Source organism: Eleutherodactylus coqui, chromosome 1, assembly GCF_035609145.1.
Source record: "Eleutherodactylus coqui strain aEleCoq1 chromosome 1, aEleCoq1.hap1, whole genome shotgun sequence".
Classification (NCBI taxonomy): domain Eukaryota; kingdom Metazoa; phylum Chordata; class Amphibia; order Anura; family Eleutherodactylidae; genus Eleutherodactylus; species Eleutherodactylus coqui.
This window is the reverse complement of record NC_089837.1, coordinates 127083642-127102256: the sequence shown is the minus strand read 5'-3', so window position 1 is coordinate 127102256 and position 18615 is coordinate 127083642. Positions and strand designations below refer to the sequence as shown.

The window sequence follows — 18615 nt, the reverse complement described above, 5'->3', positions numbered from 1 at the left end:
ACTTAATAAAGTGGGAGAAAAATCTAAACATTTTTGTGAAAATATGGTGTGTGACAAAATGAGTGACTATTTTACGTCAGAAAACTGAGGTATTATAAATTCCGCTTATGTTTTTTGGAGTAAGGGTAAACATAATTTAACCCTTTCCAATCCACTGTCTGACGTCTGAAGACATTCTGATTGAAGGCTGTACAGCTCTGATGTCGGTAGGCGTCCGGCAGGGTATTCTTACTGTATATTACTGGCCGCTCTGTTGTTGGGGGCCTCTACAGCATGTCCCATACCCCAGTACTGGCTCTAGCCAGCAGATGGCACCACTGTATAATGGCAGAAAGAGAAATCCCCCTAGGAAACCCTGAATCCAAAATTGGATTGCAAAGGGTTAAAGGGGTATTACAGTTTCATCAGAGAGATGTTATTCTTTGCATTAGAAAGAGTATATTGAATAATTGTATAACTTTTCATATCCATTCCTCAAAGTTTAGAAGATCTCTGCTTGCTGTTATTCAATAGGAACAGCGTGTTAGAATTACAGAACAGTTAGCAGAGATATGTAATACAACGAGCCATGCATCGGTGTGTCCATCATATGACATGGGCAGATTTCTATCCACTGGTAGTACGTCACAGACCCTAACTAAACACCAAGTCATTGCCTACCTGGGCAGATTTTTGTGTAGATCACTATGTTGCAGAAGGACTGAGTATTGATATGTGTCAGAGACAAGAAGAAGGCTAGAGCATGGATTTCTGGGTAGTTTTTAATGCTATTATTGTGATTTATGTTTTTCTCATGTCTGTGCTGAAATGCATTTTCATTTCCTTCTGACATTCCAAATCAATGCTTAGATTAATAAGCTTCTTGTGCATATCTGATCAACTATTGTAGTCCATGTGCCTCAGTGGAGACCAGTTTGAGTAACTTCTTTGTCTACTGTTATACAAGTACAGTCAAAAATAAATAATGCTTTGCACTAAATTATGTAAAACTGAAAATTATCCATATATACCGTGTTTCCCCCAAAATAAGATTCTGTCTTATATTAATTTTTGCCCCAAAAGAGGTACAGTGTCTTATTTCTGGGGGAAAGGGGGCGGGGGTTATACTCACCTGGTCCACGGCGTCCCGGTGTCTCCTGCTGCAGGTCTCCGGCAGCGATGCAACAGTCTGCAGTGTCCTCCGTGCTGAGATATCCCTGTCTTTCTGGTGACAGGGTTTTGAATATCCCGCCTTTAGCAAAGCGAGCGCCGTGATAAGATCGAGTGCAAGCCAATCTGAGCTTAATGAGCCAATCACAGCCATTCAGTGATGTCATTCACTGAATGGCTGTGAATGATCGAGTGCCGGCTGTGATTGGCTGGCGCTCAATCCAATCACAGCGCTCGCTTTGCTGGAGGCGAGGTATTCAAACCTCCGTCACGATAAATAAAGGGATATCTCAGCACAGGGGACATGGCAGCTTGTCGCAGCGCCAGTAAACATCGTGAGGGACTCAGATGCAGCGGGCCAGGTGAGTATTGATGTTTTGGTTTTTTATGTATTTGAGCTAGGGCTTATTTTTACGGGAGGGCTTATATTTCAAGCCTTCCCCCAAAACCGGGATAGGGCTTACTTTTGGGGAAACACGGCATATATATATATATATATATATATATATATATATATATACACACATACATATATACAGATAGTCCCCGACTTGCGAATGTTGGAGTTACGAACTTCACAAGTTACGAACAATCTGTCCTGCACAGTATGATGTAATGCTATGGCATTACATCATTCTGTGCAGGGATCGGACAGGCTTCCATCAAGCCTGATAGAAGCCTGCCCAGTCAGATCGTGGGACACTGTGCGGTTGCTAGGCAGCCAGGGGCCTTCTGAAAGGCCCCAATGGAAAACCTGTAACAGGGCCCCCAACTTTAATGCTTCATTCATAGTACTGAGCTACTTTATTCATAGTTAGTCAATAGAGTAAAGTGTGATTGTTCTCAGTAAGGGAAACCAAATAGTCTTGTAGATATGATGCCTTTTAATGGCTAACAAAAATACTTGATGTTATAGCGAGCTTTCGGGTCTTCTATCGAGTCTGACGAAGGGTCGATAGAAAACGAAAGCTCGCTATAACACCATGTATTTTTATTAGCCATTAAAAGGTATCATATCTACAAGATTATTTGGTTTCTCTCACTGAGAACAATCACACTCTATGTGAGAATAACTCCCTTCTTTGGCCCCATACAGAGTAGTATACAGTGGCGCACAGACAACCTACAGCCTTGTAGCGCTGAGCTGCAGGGATTCTGTACCTTTGCTCACCTCCTGCACCTTGTTTTACTTTTATTTTTTACATATAAAAATACAGTTTATTTTGCATTTCAACAAATATGAGATTTTTTTCTTGTTGCAAAAATCTGGTGCCGCAGTTGCCCATTTCCTCAATCTGTACACACAAAGCAATACGAGAAAAAAGAAAAAAGATTACTAATACCCATTGCCATCTTCAAAAGAGCAGATGGTACAACAGGTGATGTGTCCCCGAAACAATATGATGTACAAGAAAGAAAATCTCCCTCCGAACAGCAGTCATACAGAATACTGGACATCATTCTGCATTGGCTCCTGTACAAAGTCTCCTATAAGCATAGCATTGCTGGAACATATTTGTAAGCAGCATGAATGAGTGCCACAGTTCAATGCCTTAATGCAGTACGATTACAAGTACCAGACAATTTATACAATATTCCTTTTAGATGTTGTACACAGCTGGTATGAAAACACTTATGGAAGTAAAGATACGGACAGCATTTAGCAATACAGGCAAACAGGGTATTTCCACAGTACACTGTATGATGGTGCACTGTTTATCATGGTAATTGCCTGCTATGCTATTGCCTGCCACTGTAGAGCCAAAGGACTATTCACATGTAGCTTATATAGGAAGGCATGGTATTTTGCAGAAGCTGTTACTGGGGGAAGCAGTTCCAGTCAGGATAGGAAGTAGTTGGGCAGATTGTTCCTGAGACAGACATGCAGAAAAGAGAGAGAGATCCAGGGTATGTAGAGTGTGGTGGTGGGATGTGGCACCAAGTGCCCCCTGCTACATTCAGACAGAAGCACCAAAGAGGTCACCAGTGCCTGATTAAGTGTGCTGCAGGAGAGACAGTTGTTTTGAAGCTATATTATTACATGATGTGCATGCAGATACTAAATTGGAGGTAGGGCGGTTTCAAATGACAGTATACACTACTACACATGCCGCTACAGAGCGTAGTTGAGCATTGACGTTTTTTTCTTTCTCTGACTGTCGAATCTTTGAAAAGTTTGAAAAAAGGCACTGGAAGATAGATCCTGCCTGATCTTTCCCGTATGTAGTATTAACAACATGCGGGAAAGATAGGGCAAGTCCTATCTTTTCTCAGGCATAGTATTCACACCCGAGAAAAGAGCTAGTGAAAACGAAACCACTGAAATCAATGGCTTCATTTTATCCTGTTATGCGGCCGTGATTTTGGCGCCCGCATAGGGGGGGGGGGGGGGGCTAAAACCTGCTTGTCTGTTTAAGCCCTTAAGGTGGCCATGCACATTAGATTTTGGAGGGTCTGGCCGATAATTATCTAATTTGTATAGTGGCTTCCAGAATCACCCCCAAAGGCAGATGGTTGAATTTTAAATGCCTGTATTTTTTGTTCTTAGGAGATAAGCCGACACCAGAGCCATTTGGCAGCGGCTTTTTCTTCTTTTTACATTCAGAACAAATGCAGGCTCAGCCAGGTCACTCATGCATCTGTACGGGGGTGTCGGGCAAGTTAGCTGTCGGCCGAATGCGTGTTCTGCAGACAACTATTTAATGTGCATGGCCACCCTTAGACTAAAGGCTGGAGAGATCTTAAAGGGGTGGTCTCGCGAAACCAAGTGGGGTTATACACTTCCGTATGGCCATATTAATGCACTTTGTAATGTACATTGTGCATTAAATATGAGCCATACAGAAGTTATTCCACTTACCTGCTCCGTTGCTAGCGTCCTCGTCGCCATGGTTCCGTCTAAATTCGCTGGCAGCTTGCTTTTTTAGACGCGCTTGCGCAGTCCGGTCTTCTCTATTCAGCACGAGCCGCTTCAGTGTGCTCCCCGCTACAGCTCTTCTGCGCATGCGCAGACGAGCTGTCACTGCTCGGGAGCGCGCTGCAGCGGCCATTCTGCACCTTCCTCTGTTAGAGGAAGGTGCAGAAACTGGAGCTGCCCAGCGGAGAAGCCCAGCCCAGCCCAGCAGCCCCGAGAAGCCTCCCAGGTAAGTGATGGGTCGGGGGGGGGGCTGCCGCTGCGCCGGGCTGCGCCGGGGGGCTGTCGCTGCGCCGGGGGGGCTGTCGCTGCGCCGGGGGGGCTGTCGCTGCGCCGGGGGGGCTGCCGCTAGGCCGGGGGGGGGCTGCCGCTGTGATGGGGGGGCTGTCGCTAGGCCGGGGGGGGCTGCCGCTGCGCCGGGGGGGCTGTCGCTAGGCCGGGGGGGCTGTCGCTAGGCCGGGGGGGGCTGCCGCTGTGATGGGGGGGCTGTCGCTAGGCCGGGGGGGGCTGCCGCTGCGCCGGGCTGCGCCGGGGGGGGCTGTCGCTAGGCCGGGGGGGGCTGCCGCTAGGCCGGGGGAACTAGCGCTGGGCTCCGGAACCTAGCGCTGGGCTCCGGGGCCTTCACCTGGGCTGAGGGTCTAGCGCTGGGGAGCCGGGGGCTAGCGCCGGTTACCTGCTGTCTGGTCGGCGGCTGCGGGGCGTCTGGTCGGCGGCTGCGATGCGTCCGGTTGCCATGGAGACACAGCTGGCGGCGTCTCGGGAGCGCGCACGTCGGGCTGCAGCGAGCGACGGGGAAAGAGCCGGCGGCCATCTTGAGGAAACTTTTATAAGTTGCTGAAACGCTGGAACGGTAAGTACGAACCAGCTAGAAATGTAATTTACAGGGGGGCTTTGTAATGTATGTTTAATGGGGGGGACTGGGCAAAAAAAAAAATTAACTGCTTCCTCGAGACAACCCCTTTAATTAAAACTACAGGAGAAGAGTCTGATCAGTGAAGAAGGACACGTCTTTCTCTAATAAGATACATTATAAAATTTCCTATCGTTGCTTGTACTATTGATTGATGAAAAGTTGCATATAATTAGAGATACACTCTAAATGGGGGACCTGTCGAGAGAAATAGGCCAGCTAAATGCCTCAGATTGTTTGGTAGGGCATTTACAAACATGTGGGCACATACCTTTTTTCCGTTCATAGTGCTTTGATTGCAGAGAAAAAGTAGTTTAATGCATTATGTAAATATCTTCACAAGTATCCTGAGGCCTGGCAAGTGCTCCATGTCTCGCTGAAAAAAGTTTCACAATGCTTCCCACTTGGCCTAGATTTTTAAGGTAACCTTAGGCGACGTCACTGTAAGCAGGGTGAGTGCCACACATGCACTGGGCAATGAACAGACAGCGGATACCTGATGTTTCAAAGGAGCTTACAGTGTTGCTGTCAATCAAGGCCAATGGGGAGGTGCTGGATGGTATTTGCCAGGAGACCCAGAACATTTCCTGGACTTAGGACTTCCCTCGGGTGAATAGTTAAGTAATTTTCATATCACAATACAGTCAAGTACGTATTCGTTGTAATTATAATACTATAAATGGGAAAAAAGGTATGTACCCATTTCTGTAAAAGCCCTGCCAAGCGCTGTGAGGCATTCAGTAGGCATATTTTCCCTGACAGGCTCCCTTTAAAGCTTTGCCGGAAAAACTTTTTACATTTTGTCAGCTTAGCAATTCAACCATCCTGCAGTTTTTCTTTATGCTGTAAATTAGCTATGGAAGCCACAGCTCTCAAAAGCTTGTCTTGGACTTTTTGATATGGTAATGATTACATCTAATTTACAAAAATATTCTATCTTTACTCCATGCTGACTGCTAAATAAAAGAAATTGTAAGATGGGAGTCTGCAAGCATTTGGCGTTAGTGAGCAAAAATGTCATCACCACTGATGTGTCAGATTAGAAGTAGCCTGTGCTTCCAGGCAATAAAGCTTCTGGGTCCTTAACGTCCACCACTGCCCACAACTCAACAATAAGAATAAAGTGCAAATGCTAGGCCCCCCATTCAGGCAAGATTGCAACAGGCTGATTAAGCAGTAGAATATAGAGCTATATACAGTACATAACGGTATCAAGTAGAGTTGAGCGAACATACTCTGCCGAGCTTGATGCTCGTTCGAGTAATAGCGTATTCGATGGTGTTCGTTACTCGAACGTGCACCAAGCCGTGTTCGACCCCAGTTTTTGGCTCCTCCTAGCTGTGACGTGCCTGTTCCCCCCCCCCCCCCTGCTGAGACGCAGTGCGCGTCAATGGTAAGTTTTTTGTCTGGCAGGCAGGGGAGAGAGAGAGAGAGAGAGACGAACCTAGGAAAAAAAAAAAAGCTCGGCACTCGGCGTCACACATACAAAAATGTTCGAGTCTCCCGTTGTAGTCAATAGGGTTCGTTACTTGAGTAGAGCTCTCGAATTTCCCGAAAAGCTCGACTCAAATAACGCGGACCCGAGCATTTGGGTGCTCGCTCATCTCTAGTATCAAGACATTAATAACAAATCAATCCATGAAATGTTGGTACGTTGATGCGTTGTCATTCAGTGACCTGCAAATACCATCCTCTAACCTACAAATGTCCAAATCTATACTACAATCCTAACCGAGTGGTGATGTCTTTTCCATATATGTAATTGTCCTATAAATACTGCATATTGACTGAAGACACAAGGACTAGTACACACAAACATAACTTTATAGTCTTTCATATATAGAGCATAGTCTTTTGAAACTGCTTGATGGCATGCTCTAACAACCCCTCATCGGGGCTTATGTTAACATTTTTTTACTCCCTTGGACAGCATTTCATCCAAGTAAGGAAAGAACTAGCAGGAGTAGTAAATCATGGGTAACTGGTGTACTACCCTAAACTGAAGTGAAGGGTTAATAAACCCCGGAGCCAGAAACTTAAATGTATGAGAGCCTGCCAGCTAAGTATGAGGCTTTCTAAATGCATGAGAAGGAAATTTTAATCTTAAAAACAGATAATAGCATCTTTTTTTCTGCAGGGACTTAGTAAGATACGTGTATATTGATTTTTCATGCACAAAGTTTTCTATAGCCTTTAAGACAGTTCTCACTGTGGTGGACTTGTCGGCCCATCCAAAAATAATAACATGGTTGGTCGAAAGAAGTGACTATTCAGATGCGGTTTCCCTCAGTGATAATATTTGAATGCCAGGGATTAGAAAAGTAGGACCTGCACCAATTTTGGGATAGGCTTCTGTTTCAAAGGAGGATTTTTTGTGAGTAATGCACTGCAGGTATCTTTGCATTTCCCCATTAAATGTAACAGTCAAGGTAATTCTGTTCTAAATCTTTCATGTATGCCATGTGATGCCTCCGCTGGATATTGTACTCCTATCTGGCAGACAAATGTGAGCTTTTATGAAAATATAATTATAAAACATAATTGACACAACTCAATCACTCTTTCCTTCAGCATAACACTGTTATATAACAAAATAGGAGTAAATAAACAGTCATTTCTGTGATTAATCTCCAACTCTATGATTAGGATCCATGCTGCTTCATAAAGCAAGCCTGAGTGGGTGATCTCCAACAGAGAAGCTTAGATTTTAATAATGTGGACCTCACAAAAACATTGACAATATAATAGTTTACAGATAAGAGAAGTCACAGTCAAATGAAACCTGTTTTCTTATGAAGAAAATACAAATAGAGATGATGATCTGACCGAGTTCTACCTTTTCCTAGAATGGATAATGCTCTGCCGGTTATTAGGTTTCATAGATTCGAAAATCAGCCTGGCTTTGAGATAATGTGCCCATGCTGTGTATTATGGCAAGCTGCCCATCTTCTATCTTTTATACACAGAATTTAATTTACCAGCAACAGGTGATGGAAGCCTGTAAATCAGAATCAATCATCCCGTACTGACCTTCCATGGGGGTATTATTATCTGGCCGGTTTGCAAACACCACATCCACATATTCCAATTGCATCCTCTGGAGAGAGCCCTTTAATCCTACAAGCAGAACAAAGATGAAAACATACGGTAAGAGAGAAGCTTAAATGAGGTACTTACTCGACCTTTTGGAAAATCACTTCATCTGTTCTGAATTGCTCTCTCTGAGGCATATTTAACATATGGCTCAAAGACGCTTAAAGTGCATGTATCAAAAGGCATTTTCTCCCCGTCATCACAAGAAAATTAATTATATTTTCCCTTCATCCTGACTTTTAATTATTCTTAGACACACACATATATATATATATATATATATATATATATATATAGTCCTTCCTTCGATGGTCTCTAAACCCTACTTTCCATTTCTACAGAAATGGTTAAAAAGGTTTCTTGAAATATACTGCATGCTTACCCATCCATTAGTGAAATACGGTTATTTGTCAAAGAAAGCCTCCCTTCACTCTTAGAACTCAAGTGATACTTTAGATGAATTAGTACAGACTGTGTTAGAAATACGTGGAGAAAAAAAGTGAAAAATAAAATACAATTACCTTCAATAATGTGTTTTCTTGACAGGCCTCTCTCGGTTTCCGCTCTAGAGAAATACATAGATCCATATGAAGTAAACTTGTACTCCTGAAATTCAGCTATTATATACTGATTGAAGTAATGTTTTATAGTACAGACAGGCACGTGTACAATAACTGCATATATCATGTCTGCCATTAATCTGCACCTTTTGTTTGCTCTCCAAATATCTCTTGCAAGAGAGTAAGAGTACTTAGGTTGATAGTTGCATGAATACTTGCTAAAATGAGAGATTGCAGTTGACTGTCGACCCATGTAAACATGGCATCTGTCAGGGTACTGAGTGAGAAGTTGCCCAGTAGTTCCTAGTCTTTCTGTTTCAGCTCACTGAAATGGAGCGACCGATCAGTGACTTCTCACTCAGCATAAACAGGCAGTCATTCATCTAAGAACCACTGCCTGTTTGCAGTGAATGGAGGTGGGTGTCTTCTGAGAGATCTCTGGTGCACTCCACCTCCAGTCACTGAACACATATCGCTGCTGCGTGAAAGCACAGGAGCCATCATCATTAGGACAACTGTGTCATCTAAAACTACACTAAGACTATATGTTATCCAACAAATGCTACTAAATGTGGAGCAAATTATGCTACATTTCTCACTTCTGGTAGGAATAAATTGGTCTCCGAAGGCAGAGCCATTTTAACCATAGGGAAAAAGGGGAATCTGCACCAGAGCCCATGGTACTGTGTTTCCCCAAAAGTAAGACCTACCCCTAAAATAAGCCCTAGCCTAAATTGTTGGGAGCTTGAAATATATAAGCCCTGCCCCGGAAATAAGCCTTAGCTACACTACGTGAAATAAAAGCAATACTTACCTAGTAGGCGCCGTCCAGGTCCCTCCCACTGGTCTCCAGGCTTGCTTGCAGTTCTCAGCACCAACAGAACATCGCTTGCTGGTAATGGGGTTTGTAAACCCCGCCCCCAGCAAGCAATTGCTCTGATTGATTCCCAAGCACCGCGGATCAGCCAATAAGAGCCAGTGCTAAATGAGCCAATCACAACCATTCAACGGAGAGAATGGCATGACAGCACGGAGGGGAAATGGGCTATAGTGGGTGGGGGCCCATTTTAATGCGCTTGCAATGGGCCTACTAGGGTTTTAAAATGGCCCTATCTGAAGTGACATAATAGCTATAGGTATAAATCAATGTCCCATCCCTGAAACATAACTTGGGTTATCAGCCACACTAGAAGCAATCTGTAAACAGTAGAGTTGGTGTTCCCTGTCAGTATGCAGTAGAGTTTTGATTAGCTATATGAAATATACTTTCTTTACTTATGGAAAGTGCAGAGATGCAGAGATGCAGATTTCCTTGCAGAGATGCAGCTAGTAGGGAATCTTCATAGAGTTCTCACCTATAGATGGCAGATCTTCCTTCCCGCCGAGAGCTATTTAGTAGATTACATATCTCGTTTCAAGTGCCACATGAACCGTATAATTTCCTCTTCAATGCCAACATATACACGTATTATAATCAGATTTGCAATCTGTCTCCATAGGGAGTAATGGCAAAATAGATATCATCTACAGCAATTGTGTCATTACTCACCAGGGGCCTATTAATGTATAACTGCTACATAAGCATATGTTATGCCATTCCATTTCTCTAAACTGCTGTATGTTGCTTTATCTCTAATGTAAATGAGACCTGAGTGCTCTTACGTTTTTATTGCACTCGTGTAGTACAGTTATTGTACATTGAGCTCATGTCATTTGTTGTATAAAGCAGTCACTTTTAAATGAGGGATTGAGAGGACAGACGAGGCATTAAGCCTGAGTTCACCATACCATGTTATGCTCATATTCTAATATAAAGGTAAGCATTTGCATCATTACAGTTTAACTACAAGGAATTTAACTGAACTTACTTTCCTCCCCAATATAATTTAGTTGTAATGACCAGACTTGATCTCCTGTAGGAAGAAAAAAGTTTTATTCCAGTTATGAAAGAGACATGAGATGCAAAAATGAATAAAGACCTTGGAAGTATTTGTACCTATATTAGCGCCTTTACATATATTCATAGTGACATAGTGTGTAAGGGCTTATTCACACAAGCGTATATCAGCCACCGTTTTCATGGCCGGCCGATATATACTACCATCTGAGCTGTCTTCCCCTTCCCTCACCCTCGCCGGCTCACCTCCTCTCTCCTCCCCTCTGGCTGGATTTTTCTCTCCCTCTCTCTACCCCCCCCCTCCCCCCCTGCTCACTGCCGCAACTCACCGCTCACCTGCGCCGGCAGCCGAACCTTTTCTTCCGAGCAGGCAGGTACTCGCTAAGGACAATGCTCGATCGAGTAATTGTCCTTAGCGAGTATGCTCGCTCATCTCTAATGTAGATCCAAGAGCTGTACGGCACTAGCATCTCAACCAGAGAGCTATACCACATGAAGTCATTAGTGTGCATAATATCAGCTGGCAGGAACAGGAAGAAATGTACATATGATAAAGATTACTCATACACAATAACAGTTTTTGCCGTGTGGAGGTCAGCAGATTGCTTCCACTACAAGTGCTTTTTCCTTTTTCTGTATCTACTAAACATACAATGAAGGAATGGTTTGTTTATTTTAGCTTTCTTCCAAAATAAATGCACCATAATTTACTTCTTTTTTTAAAGCAGCTGCCCTGGAGATAGAAAGTTACATCTGTAAACACATTATTATTAATAATAGCATCAATTAACATTGCAAAGCCATCTGCAGACACTGTAATGAAAGCAAATGACCCAATCTTCTTAATAACCCCTGGCCCCCTTCCATTGCTGCACACTTGTTCTTTAAGAAACAATATGGCAACTGATGTAAAACTTGCAACAATCCATACAATTTTTGAGGAAAGCAAATCTCTATAGGCAAATTCTCCAGTTTCTGTGTTCAAAGCACTCACCAAGCACACTGTATGGAGAAGGGGAATTTGAGGTAAACTCACCTCCAGTTCTTCTTCCTGATGATATTTCCCAAGATAACTTCTGCCCTGGGATAGATAAAGAAGAGAAAGTTTTTTTCCAACTGAGCATAAAACTGTTTCAAAGTGAAGAAAGAAACCTTGTGTTGCACTATTGATGGTTTTCATCTACACCTGCACCTATGGGGCAAATAGGAAGGATTCTAATTCTAGAAGCAGAAGTGCAAACATACTTGTCCTCAGAGACATGTTTACACGACCAGCAGGCACCATATCGTAAAATACTCACATTATTTTTCACAGACTGAGGCCGCCTGCAGACGGCCGGGTCGGATCCAGCTGCGAGAATTCTCGCAGCGGGACCCGACCCGAGCCCCTGCAGAGAGCAGCGTATACTCACCTGCTCCCGCGGCCCCGGCTGTTTGATGTGCCGGCTGATTTTTTCTGTGTAAAATATAAGCGCGTTAAAAAATAGGACATAGGTGAACATTGAATTCAGTGAATTGTCAAGCACTGCCTGTGATTGGCTGAGTGCTGTGACCAATCACAGGCAGCACTCAGCTGTCATTCAATGAATAGCTGAGAGCTGCCTGTGATTGGCTGAGTGCTCAGCATATCAGATACAGCCCTTTCAGCAAGCTGGGATTTTAAATCCCCACCTACTGAAACAGCTTCAGAGCAGTGCAGGGAGAAGACAGGCCTGACGCACCTGAGCACCGGCAGCTGAGGAGAAGAGAATATAATTTTTTTTATTTTTAACACATACTTGGGGCGTGTGATTGGCTTGTCAGAAACATGCTTAAAGGGTCACCACTTCATATTTATTATTATTTTTTCTATGCTTTTCCCATCTTTGTTCACCATTATTGTATGGATAATATAATGTCCTTGATGTGAGGTGGCACTGTGAAATTCACATGTTTGCTCCAGGTTTATTATTGGAATAGTGTATGGTACAAGTCATGCAAATATATTCTGTTTATTATTACAACATGGGACATGAAGTAGTTGGTATGATATGATATTGCGATATTGATATATGTGTCTTCCTTGTAACATCATATCTACCATTTTAGAATTGCCTCTCCTAAAAATGTGACATTTTCCAGTCAAGGCTGGTATATGGCTCAAATGATTGAACCAATAGGCAGTACGGCACACTGAGTATATAGAAGTACATTATGTGACTATATTTTGGTTCTCCTCACTGTCTATTGGTACTTGATGTGGTCAGGCAGAAATCACATGTAGTTGGGAGCCTTCCCAATCTGAGATTTCATCCATTACAATTTGGTATTATTTTTTCCTAACTATTAATATCTGGCTATACATTATAAATGATAGCTGTTCATGTCATCAGGTATTGAGTGAAGAAGATCCCTTATGAGCCCTTTGAACTTAGGGGTCAAATGCGTAAGTTAAACAAAAACGTAATCTATATCGTATGTATTTTGGTCTAGGTTGTGGCATTTATCCCTGATATTCGGTGAGCCTTCTTGTGATTGGCTTGTCAGAGACATGCTTAAAGGGTCACCACTTGGTTGCAGTGGTCCCATGTGCTTGTGTCAGGCTGAGATCTCTGCAACACAGTAGGAAGTAGAGAGCAGTGGGGTACCAAGCATCATCAAAAAGTTGTTGAACATGCCCTATCCTTATCTCCCCCAGTATTATCTTTAAGGAGAGTGTTGGAGGTCCCATACACATCAGCCAGCCAGTCCCACTGAAAACGGGGACCCTCAATGGGTAGCTGTCCATTCCGCAGACAGCTCTTGCTCCCGACTTCTGCAAATATGTGTACAGTTGGCTCAACGGAGTGCGCCTGTGTTCTCAGTGTGCAGATTGGAGAAAGCCACTGACAGACAGCTCTAGCAGTGGCTTAACTCCAGGGATTTGCAGAATTGACTGCTATTTTAGATGATGGGTACCTTTAAACTGCATGTTTGCACAGCTTTACAAGTACACTGCATTTCTTGTCTTGCACTGCTCCTGAATTACAACCTGTATAATCAGTAAAAGCTGCATTCACAATTTTTCAAGTTGCTACTGGAAACAGTCTACAATTCTGCTGCTTATCAAGCTTTGTGTCATATAGATCCTTAAGGAGGAGCAGTCTGCTCTTCTGACAACTTTTCTTTAGTAAATCTTATACACTTTGTGAAATAACAATACTGCAGTACCTTTTCTTGGAGCTCTGCCTTTCTTCATTGTGCATGCCTTTTTTTATTTCTCCCAGAAGTGGCTGAATAAATTGTCAACTGGGTGTTCCCATTCTCCTTGTCAAGAGAGGGGATACCTGGACTGATTAGGCAGTGTTAGGTCGGTTTCACATCTGCGTCAGAACCTCTGGCCTGAGGGTCTGTTACAGGTCAGGCTGAATAAACGCTGCATGTTGCGCTTTTTCTTCTGTCCGAAAGTTGGTTCGCTGAGCAGAAAGCGGGCGCACTCCATCAGAGTCAATGGGGCTTGCCCAGTGCTGTCCGATACCATCCATAGACTGAACCATTCAGCCGCAGGGATTCCCCTTTCCTACTCCCCGAACAGAGCAGGAAAGCGGAATCCCCAGCGCAGATGTGAAACTACCTTTAGTCTGTATAAGGATATATATGTCCCATTGAGAAATGGTAGACATCCAGTTAGCAATCTTACATTTCCAGGGGGAATAAAAGCGGAACAGCACAACAGACAATTCTAAGAAAAGATGCTCTAAAGTAGTTATTTCATAGTGAATACAAGTGTTTAAGAAAACCAACATGTCGAGAATGCACACACGCTCACCAAATAATTGATTTGATCTGGATTTCCCTTTTGTTCATTCACTTTGTATTTAGTTATTTGAAAAATTAAACTATGTAAGGCCCATTTACATGCAAAGATAATCTTTCAAACAATTGAAAGATTGAAAGTTTTAGCGATCTTTTTGCATAAAGTGTTAATGGCCAGTGATAGCCATTAACACTTTTTCATCTTCATTTGTATGTAAAAGGGGCCGCCAGGAGCTGTTTGCAGAGCCAAGCATTTGACTAAGCACATGCCCAGCTGTGCACAGGCTCCTGGCAGAATACAAATTAATCTCCCGACTCACGCTGAACAATGGATTTTAAATTCACCTTAAAATCATCGTTCACAGGAAAAGTGCACGATGCCCGTGTTTACACGTAACGATTATCATTTTCAGTCTTTGAGAGATAATCGTTACGTGTAAATGGGCCCTTAATAGAGATGAGCGAACCTACTCGTTTCGAGTAATTACTCGATCGAGCACCGCGATTTTCGAGTACTTCCGTACTCGGGTGAAAAGAATCGGGGGGCGCCGGGGGGCGGGGGGAAGCTGGGCGGAGCGGGGGGTAGCAGCGGTGAACAGGGGGGAGCCCTCTCTCTCTCCCCCCTCCACTCCCCGCTGCAACCCCCCACTCACCCACGGCGCCCCCCGAATCTTTTCGCACGAGTACGGAAGTACTCGAAAATCGTGGTGCTCGGGCGAAAAAGGGGCGTGGCCGAGTAGGTTCGCTCATCTCTAGGCCTTAACACTTTTGTCTCTGAAAGTGTTTTTACATTGCAGCATTTTTTCCGCACCCGTCTAAAACCTTTGTACAATACTGCATATGTATGAAGTTGATCAACTTCTTTATATAGATTAATTCTACATGTAAACTAGTGCTTGATGTTCTTTAAAGGTTTCTCCATTTGGTTTTTCAGACTGCTCCATTATTAAAATGATAATATGTTTTCTTTAAACACTTCATTTAGATATCTTGTAGCAGAATGAATATTATGTAATGGAATGTTATATTAATGCAAATCTGTTGGAAATGTTGACATTTTAGTTTCTGATCCAAAAAAGCAAAGATTTAACTGTTGATCGTTTGGAACATTTCTATTAGACTATGATCCTGGTAGACTTCACCTGCAGCGATTGCCTGTTTTCTGTTACTGGCTCTTGGCTAATCTCCCATGAGACAGTTTTCTGCTTAATCTCCATGTTAAACAGGAAAGTTTATTTTTAAGTTCATTCTCCAGTTTTAAACTATAATTAAAGTGAACATCCCACCAAATATGTTCGGAGTGGAAAGTCTTGATACAAACCATAGCCTTTGCTGCCAGGTTTGTAAGAAAATATACAGTATAAGGCCTCGGTCAGACGGGCATTTTTTCGCGCGATTTGCGCATGCGTCCGGTGATTTTATAGAACCATTGCTTTGCAATGGTATCGGATACATGAGCGCTTTTTATGCGCTCGTCTGATTAATTATAGAACAGAAATCGCAGATCGCACCTATCTGCGATCTGCGATTCCTGTTCTTCTCTATATGCGCTCAATGGGGCCGGCGGCAGCAGAGCCGACCCCATTGAGAACATATACTGGACAAAGCATTCTCCTCTGCCACAGCTGTAACAGCTGTGGCAGAAAAGAATGATGTTTGTCCATTGAAAGCAATGGGCTGCCAGCAAGCGCGGGATGAATTTTTGGGAAGGGCTTAAAAATATAAGCCCTTCCCTGAAAATCATCCAAAACTGTGTAAAAAGTAAAAAAATATATATACTCACCTTGTCCCGGCAGATGGAGTTCAGCCGCGGCCGGCCGGCAGTTCTCCTGAACTGCTGTGAGTAGTATTCAGCAGCCGGGGATTTAAAATCCCCGCCTGCTGAATGAGCTGCCTCTGATTGGTCACAGTCTCACCAATCGGAGGCAGCTCTCACTCACCCATTCATGAATTCATGAATGGGTGAGTGAGTGCTGCCTCTGATTGGCTCAGCGCAGGGACCAATCAGGGGCAGCTCTCAGCTGAATGACAGCGGGGGTGAGCGGGGAGCGGCGAGTGGTAGCGGGGGAAGAAAGAGATTTTTCTCACTCTCCCTCCCCGCTCCCCTCCGTTGCCTTAGAAGGCCTGCAGAATGTCACTGGGAAGAAGACAGTAAGGTGACTGTGAAATTGTTGCCGTTTTAGAGCACTGAGTCTCGGATAGTCTTAGATGTGTGAAGGGATAACTTGCCAGGTTATTGCTGGAGCGATGTGGCTGGCCACATTTGTCAGTATTGGGAGGAGTAAGCTCTAGAAATGTCAGCCTAGGAACCGGTCAAGTGTATGCTAGACTCATAAACAGGAGATGCTACAACTGGGACTGCAAGGGACTGGTTTGTAGGGGAGCATTAACTACCCTAATGTCTGTAGTGTGGCCCTGATAGTTGGTTTTGGAATATTAGTGAACCAAAGGGTGTGCTAGGAGAGACCGGGTTGAAGAAGGGATTTTAGGAATAGAGCCAGATAGGTGTAAAGTAAAAGAATATATATGTGTTATGTTGCATGTTGAAGCTAAAGGAGTTTATCAGGGAGAATACTATTGATGACCTGTTCTCAGGATAGGTCATAAATAGTTGATAGGCTGGGATCTGTCGCTCAGGACCCCGACCGATCAGCTGACTGTGCGCCCACTGGCAATGCCACAATTACAAAGAGGTCGAAGCAGAACCAGCAGAAGTTTCTGCCCCGACCTCTGTGAAGTGGCTAGCACTGCTCTCATGGAGGTGAATAAATACACAGGGTATAAATACAGGGGGTTTGAAGCATTATTACTGAATGGGAGCCTATATGCAGCATTATTACTGAGTGGAGCTTGTGAGGGGTATTATAACTGAGTGGGGGCCTTTATGGGGCATTACTAAGTGGGGTACTATGTAGAGCATTATTACTGAGAGGGTATCTGTGAGCGGCATGATTTGATGTCGGCCTACATGGAGAATTATTACTGAGTGGAGCCTATAAGGGGGATTATTACTAAGTGGGAGTCTATGTGGAGTACTACTTGTGAATGGAGGCCTATTTACGGCATTATTACTGACTGAGGACATAAGGAAAGTATTATCATGGAGTGGGGGCACTTTTACTGTGTGTGGCACAGTAAAAAATAAAAAGTTTCACTTTGTGGAGCCGACAGGAAACACAAAAAAGGGGATACTATCACTGTGTGGGACACCTCAGATGGCATTATTACTATCTTGGGCACTAAGGATGGGGAGATTATGCGGAAGTTTGTAAAACGAAGCTATGTCTCTGTAAATTTGAGGACTTAAAGATGTATTTGTGTCAAATTCTGCAGAGACATCTTACGACTGGAAAAAGTCATCATAACGATTTGGGCTAAATGAAGAAAAAGGGAAAGTGAATGACTCTAGTCAGAGGAGATGACACCTGTGATCACTGGATATAATGGTACTGTAACCACTGATACAATCTGTAAAGTGCCTGTGAAGAAGTAGTATATATTGCCATATGGTCACAGTAAGGGGAAGGGGGAGGGAATATGGTGTTCTTTTCAGTAACACTATGGTGGCATTATGTGGTCACAGTCTAGGGGTAATATTTAGTATATAGTGTTATTACTGATCTTTGCAATGATCTTTGTTATATGGACCATGATAACTACAATAATACTGTGAGTGGTTTATTTTTAGCCTATTAACAAAACTAAATTCGCATGCGTATTCGTGGCATAGTAGCCACGGATTTCTGCTGCACTTCTCCAGGCAGATTCAGTGCAGAAGAGTCCACAGCATAATCCACCATGTGAACATAGCCTTGGGGGTGCATTCATATTTAGCGGATTTTGGTGTGGTTCCGCGCCAAAAACGGCGTCAAAATCTGCACTATTGTTGCAGATTTTGATGCAAATCTGCAACAGATTTTATCCTTTGAATTGAAGGAATTTTGCTGCAGATCTATAACAAAAATCAGCACCAAATCTGCTACATATGAGCATACCAATATGGGCAATCATATTGGGACTTTTTCATACATAACGGATTTGCCGCAGACAAGGGGGTCCAAGTTGTGTGAACAGTCCCGAGCCTTTGGTCCCCTTAATCTGCCACTGGTTACAGTCCGCGATAATTTCTTTAACACCTTAAGGACCAAGCTGTTTTGTACCTTAAGGACCAGACACTTTTTAGGGATTTTACCCATGTGGTAGTTTTCTGCCCTATTTTGTTTTCTTTAGCTACCAAAATTATTTTTGCTGCGCTTTTTGTTCCATGACATATAGGGCAATTTGTTTTTTTTAATTGACACTTTCCCAATGTAGCTGG

At 43.4% G+C, this 18615-nt stretch overlaps 1 protein-coding gene across 5 annotated transcripts in view; it reads right to left on the bottom strand.

Annotated features, from left to right (window-relative positions):
• Positions 1–18615, bottom strand: part of KCNAB1 (potassium voltage-gated channel subfamily A regulatory beta subunit 1) — a 357780-nt gene that overhangs the window by 49292 nt on the left and 289873 nt on the right. For 3 of the 5 annotated variants that reach the window (XM_066589806.1, XM_066589812.1, XM_066589818.1), the window contains exons 5-8: positions 11560–11604; positions 10495–10539; positions 8588–8631; positions 8004–8090 (exon numbers count right to left, since the gene is read on the bottom strand). In XM_066589806.1, the coding sequence (XP_066445903.1) occupies positions 8004–8090; positions 8588–8631; positions 10495–10539; positions 11560–11604 (221 nt within the window). Of the gene's footprint in view, positions 1–7999; positions 8091–8587; positions 8632–10494; positions 10540–11559; positions 11605–18615 lie in introns of all 5 variants that reach the window. The other 2 variants (XM_066589823.1, XM_066589828.1) reach the window with 2 other exon arrangements.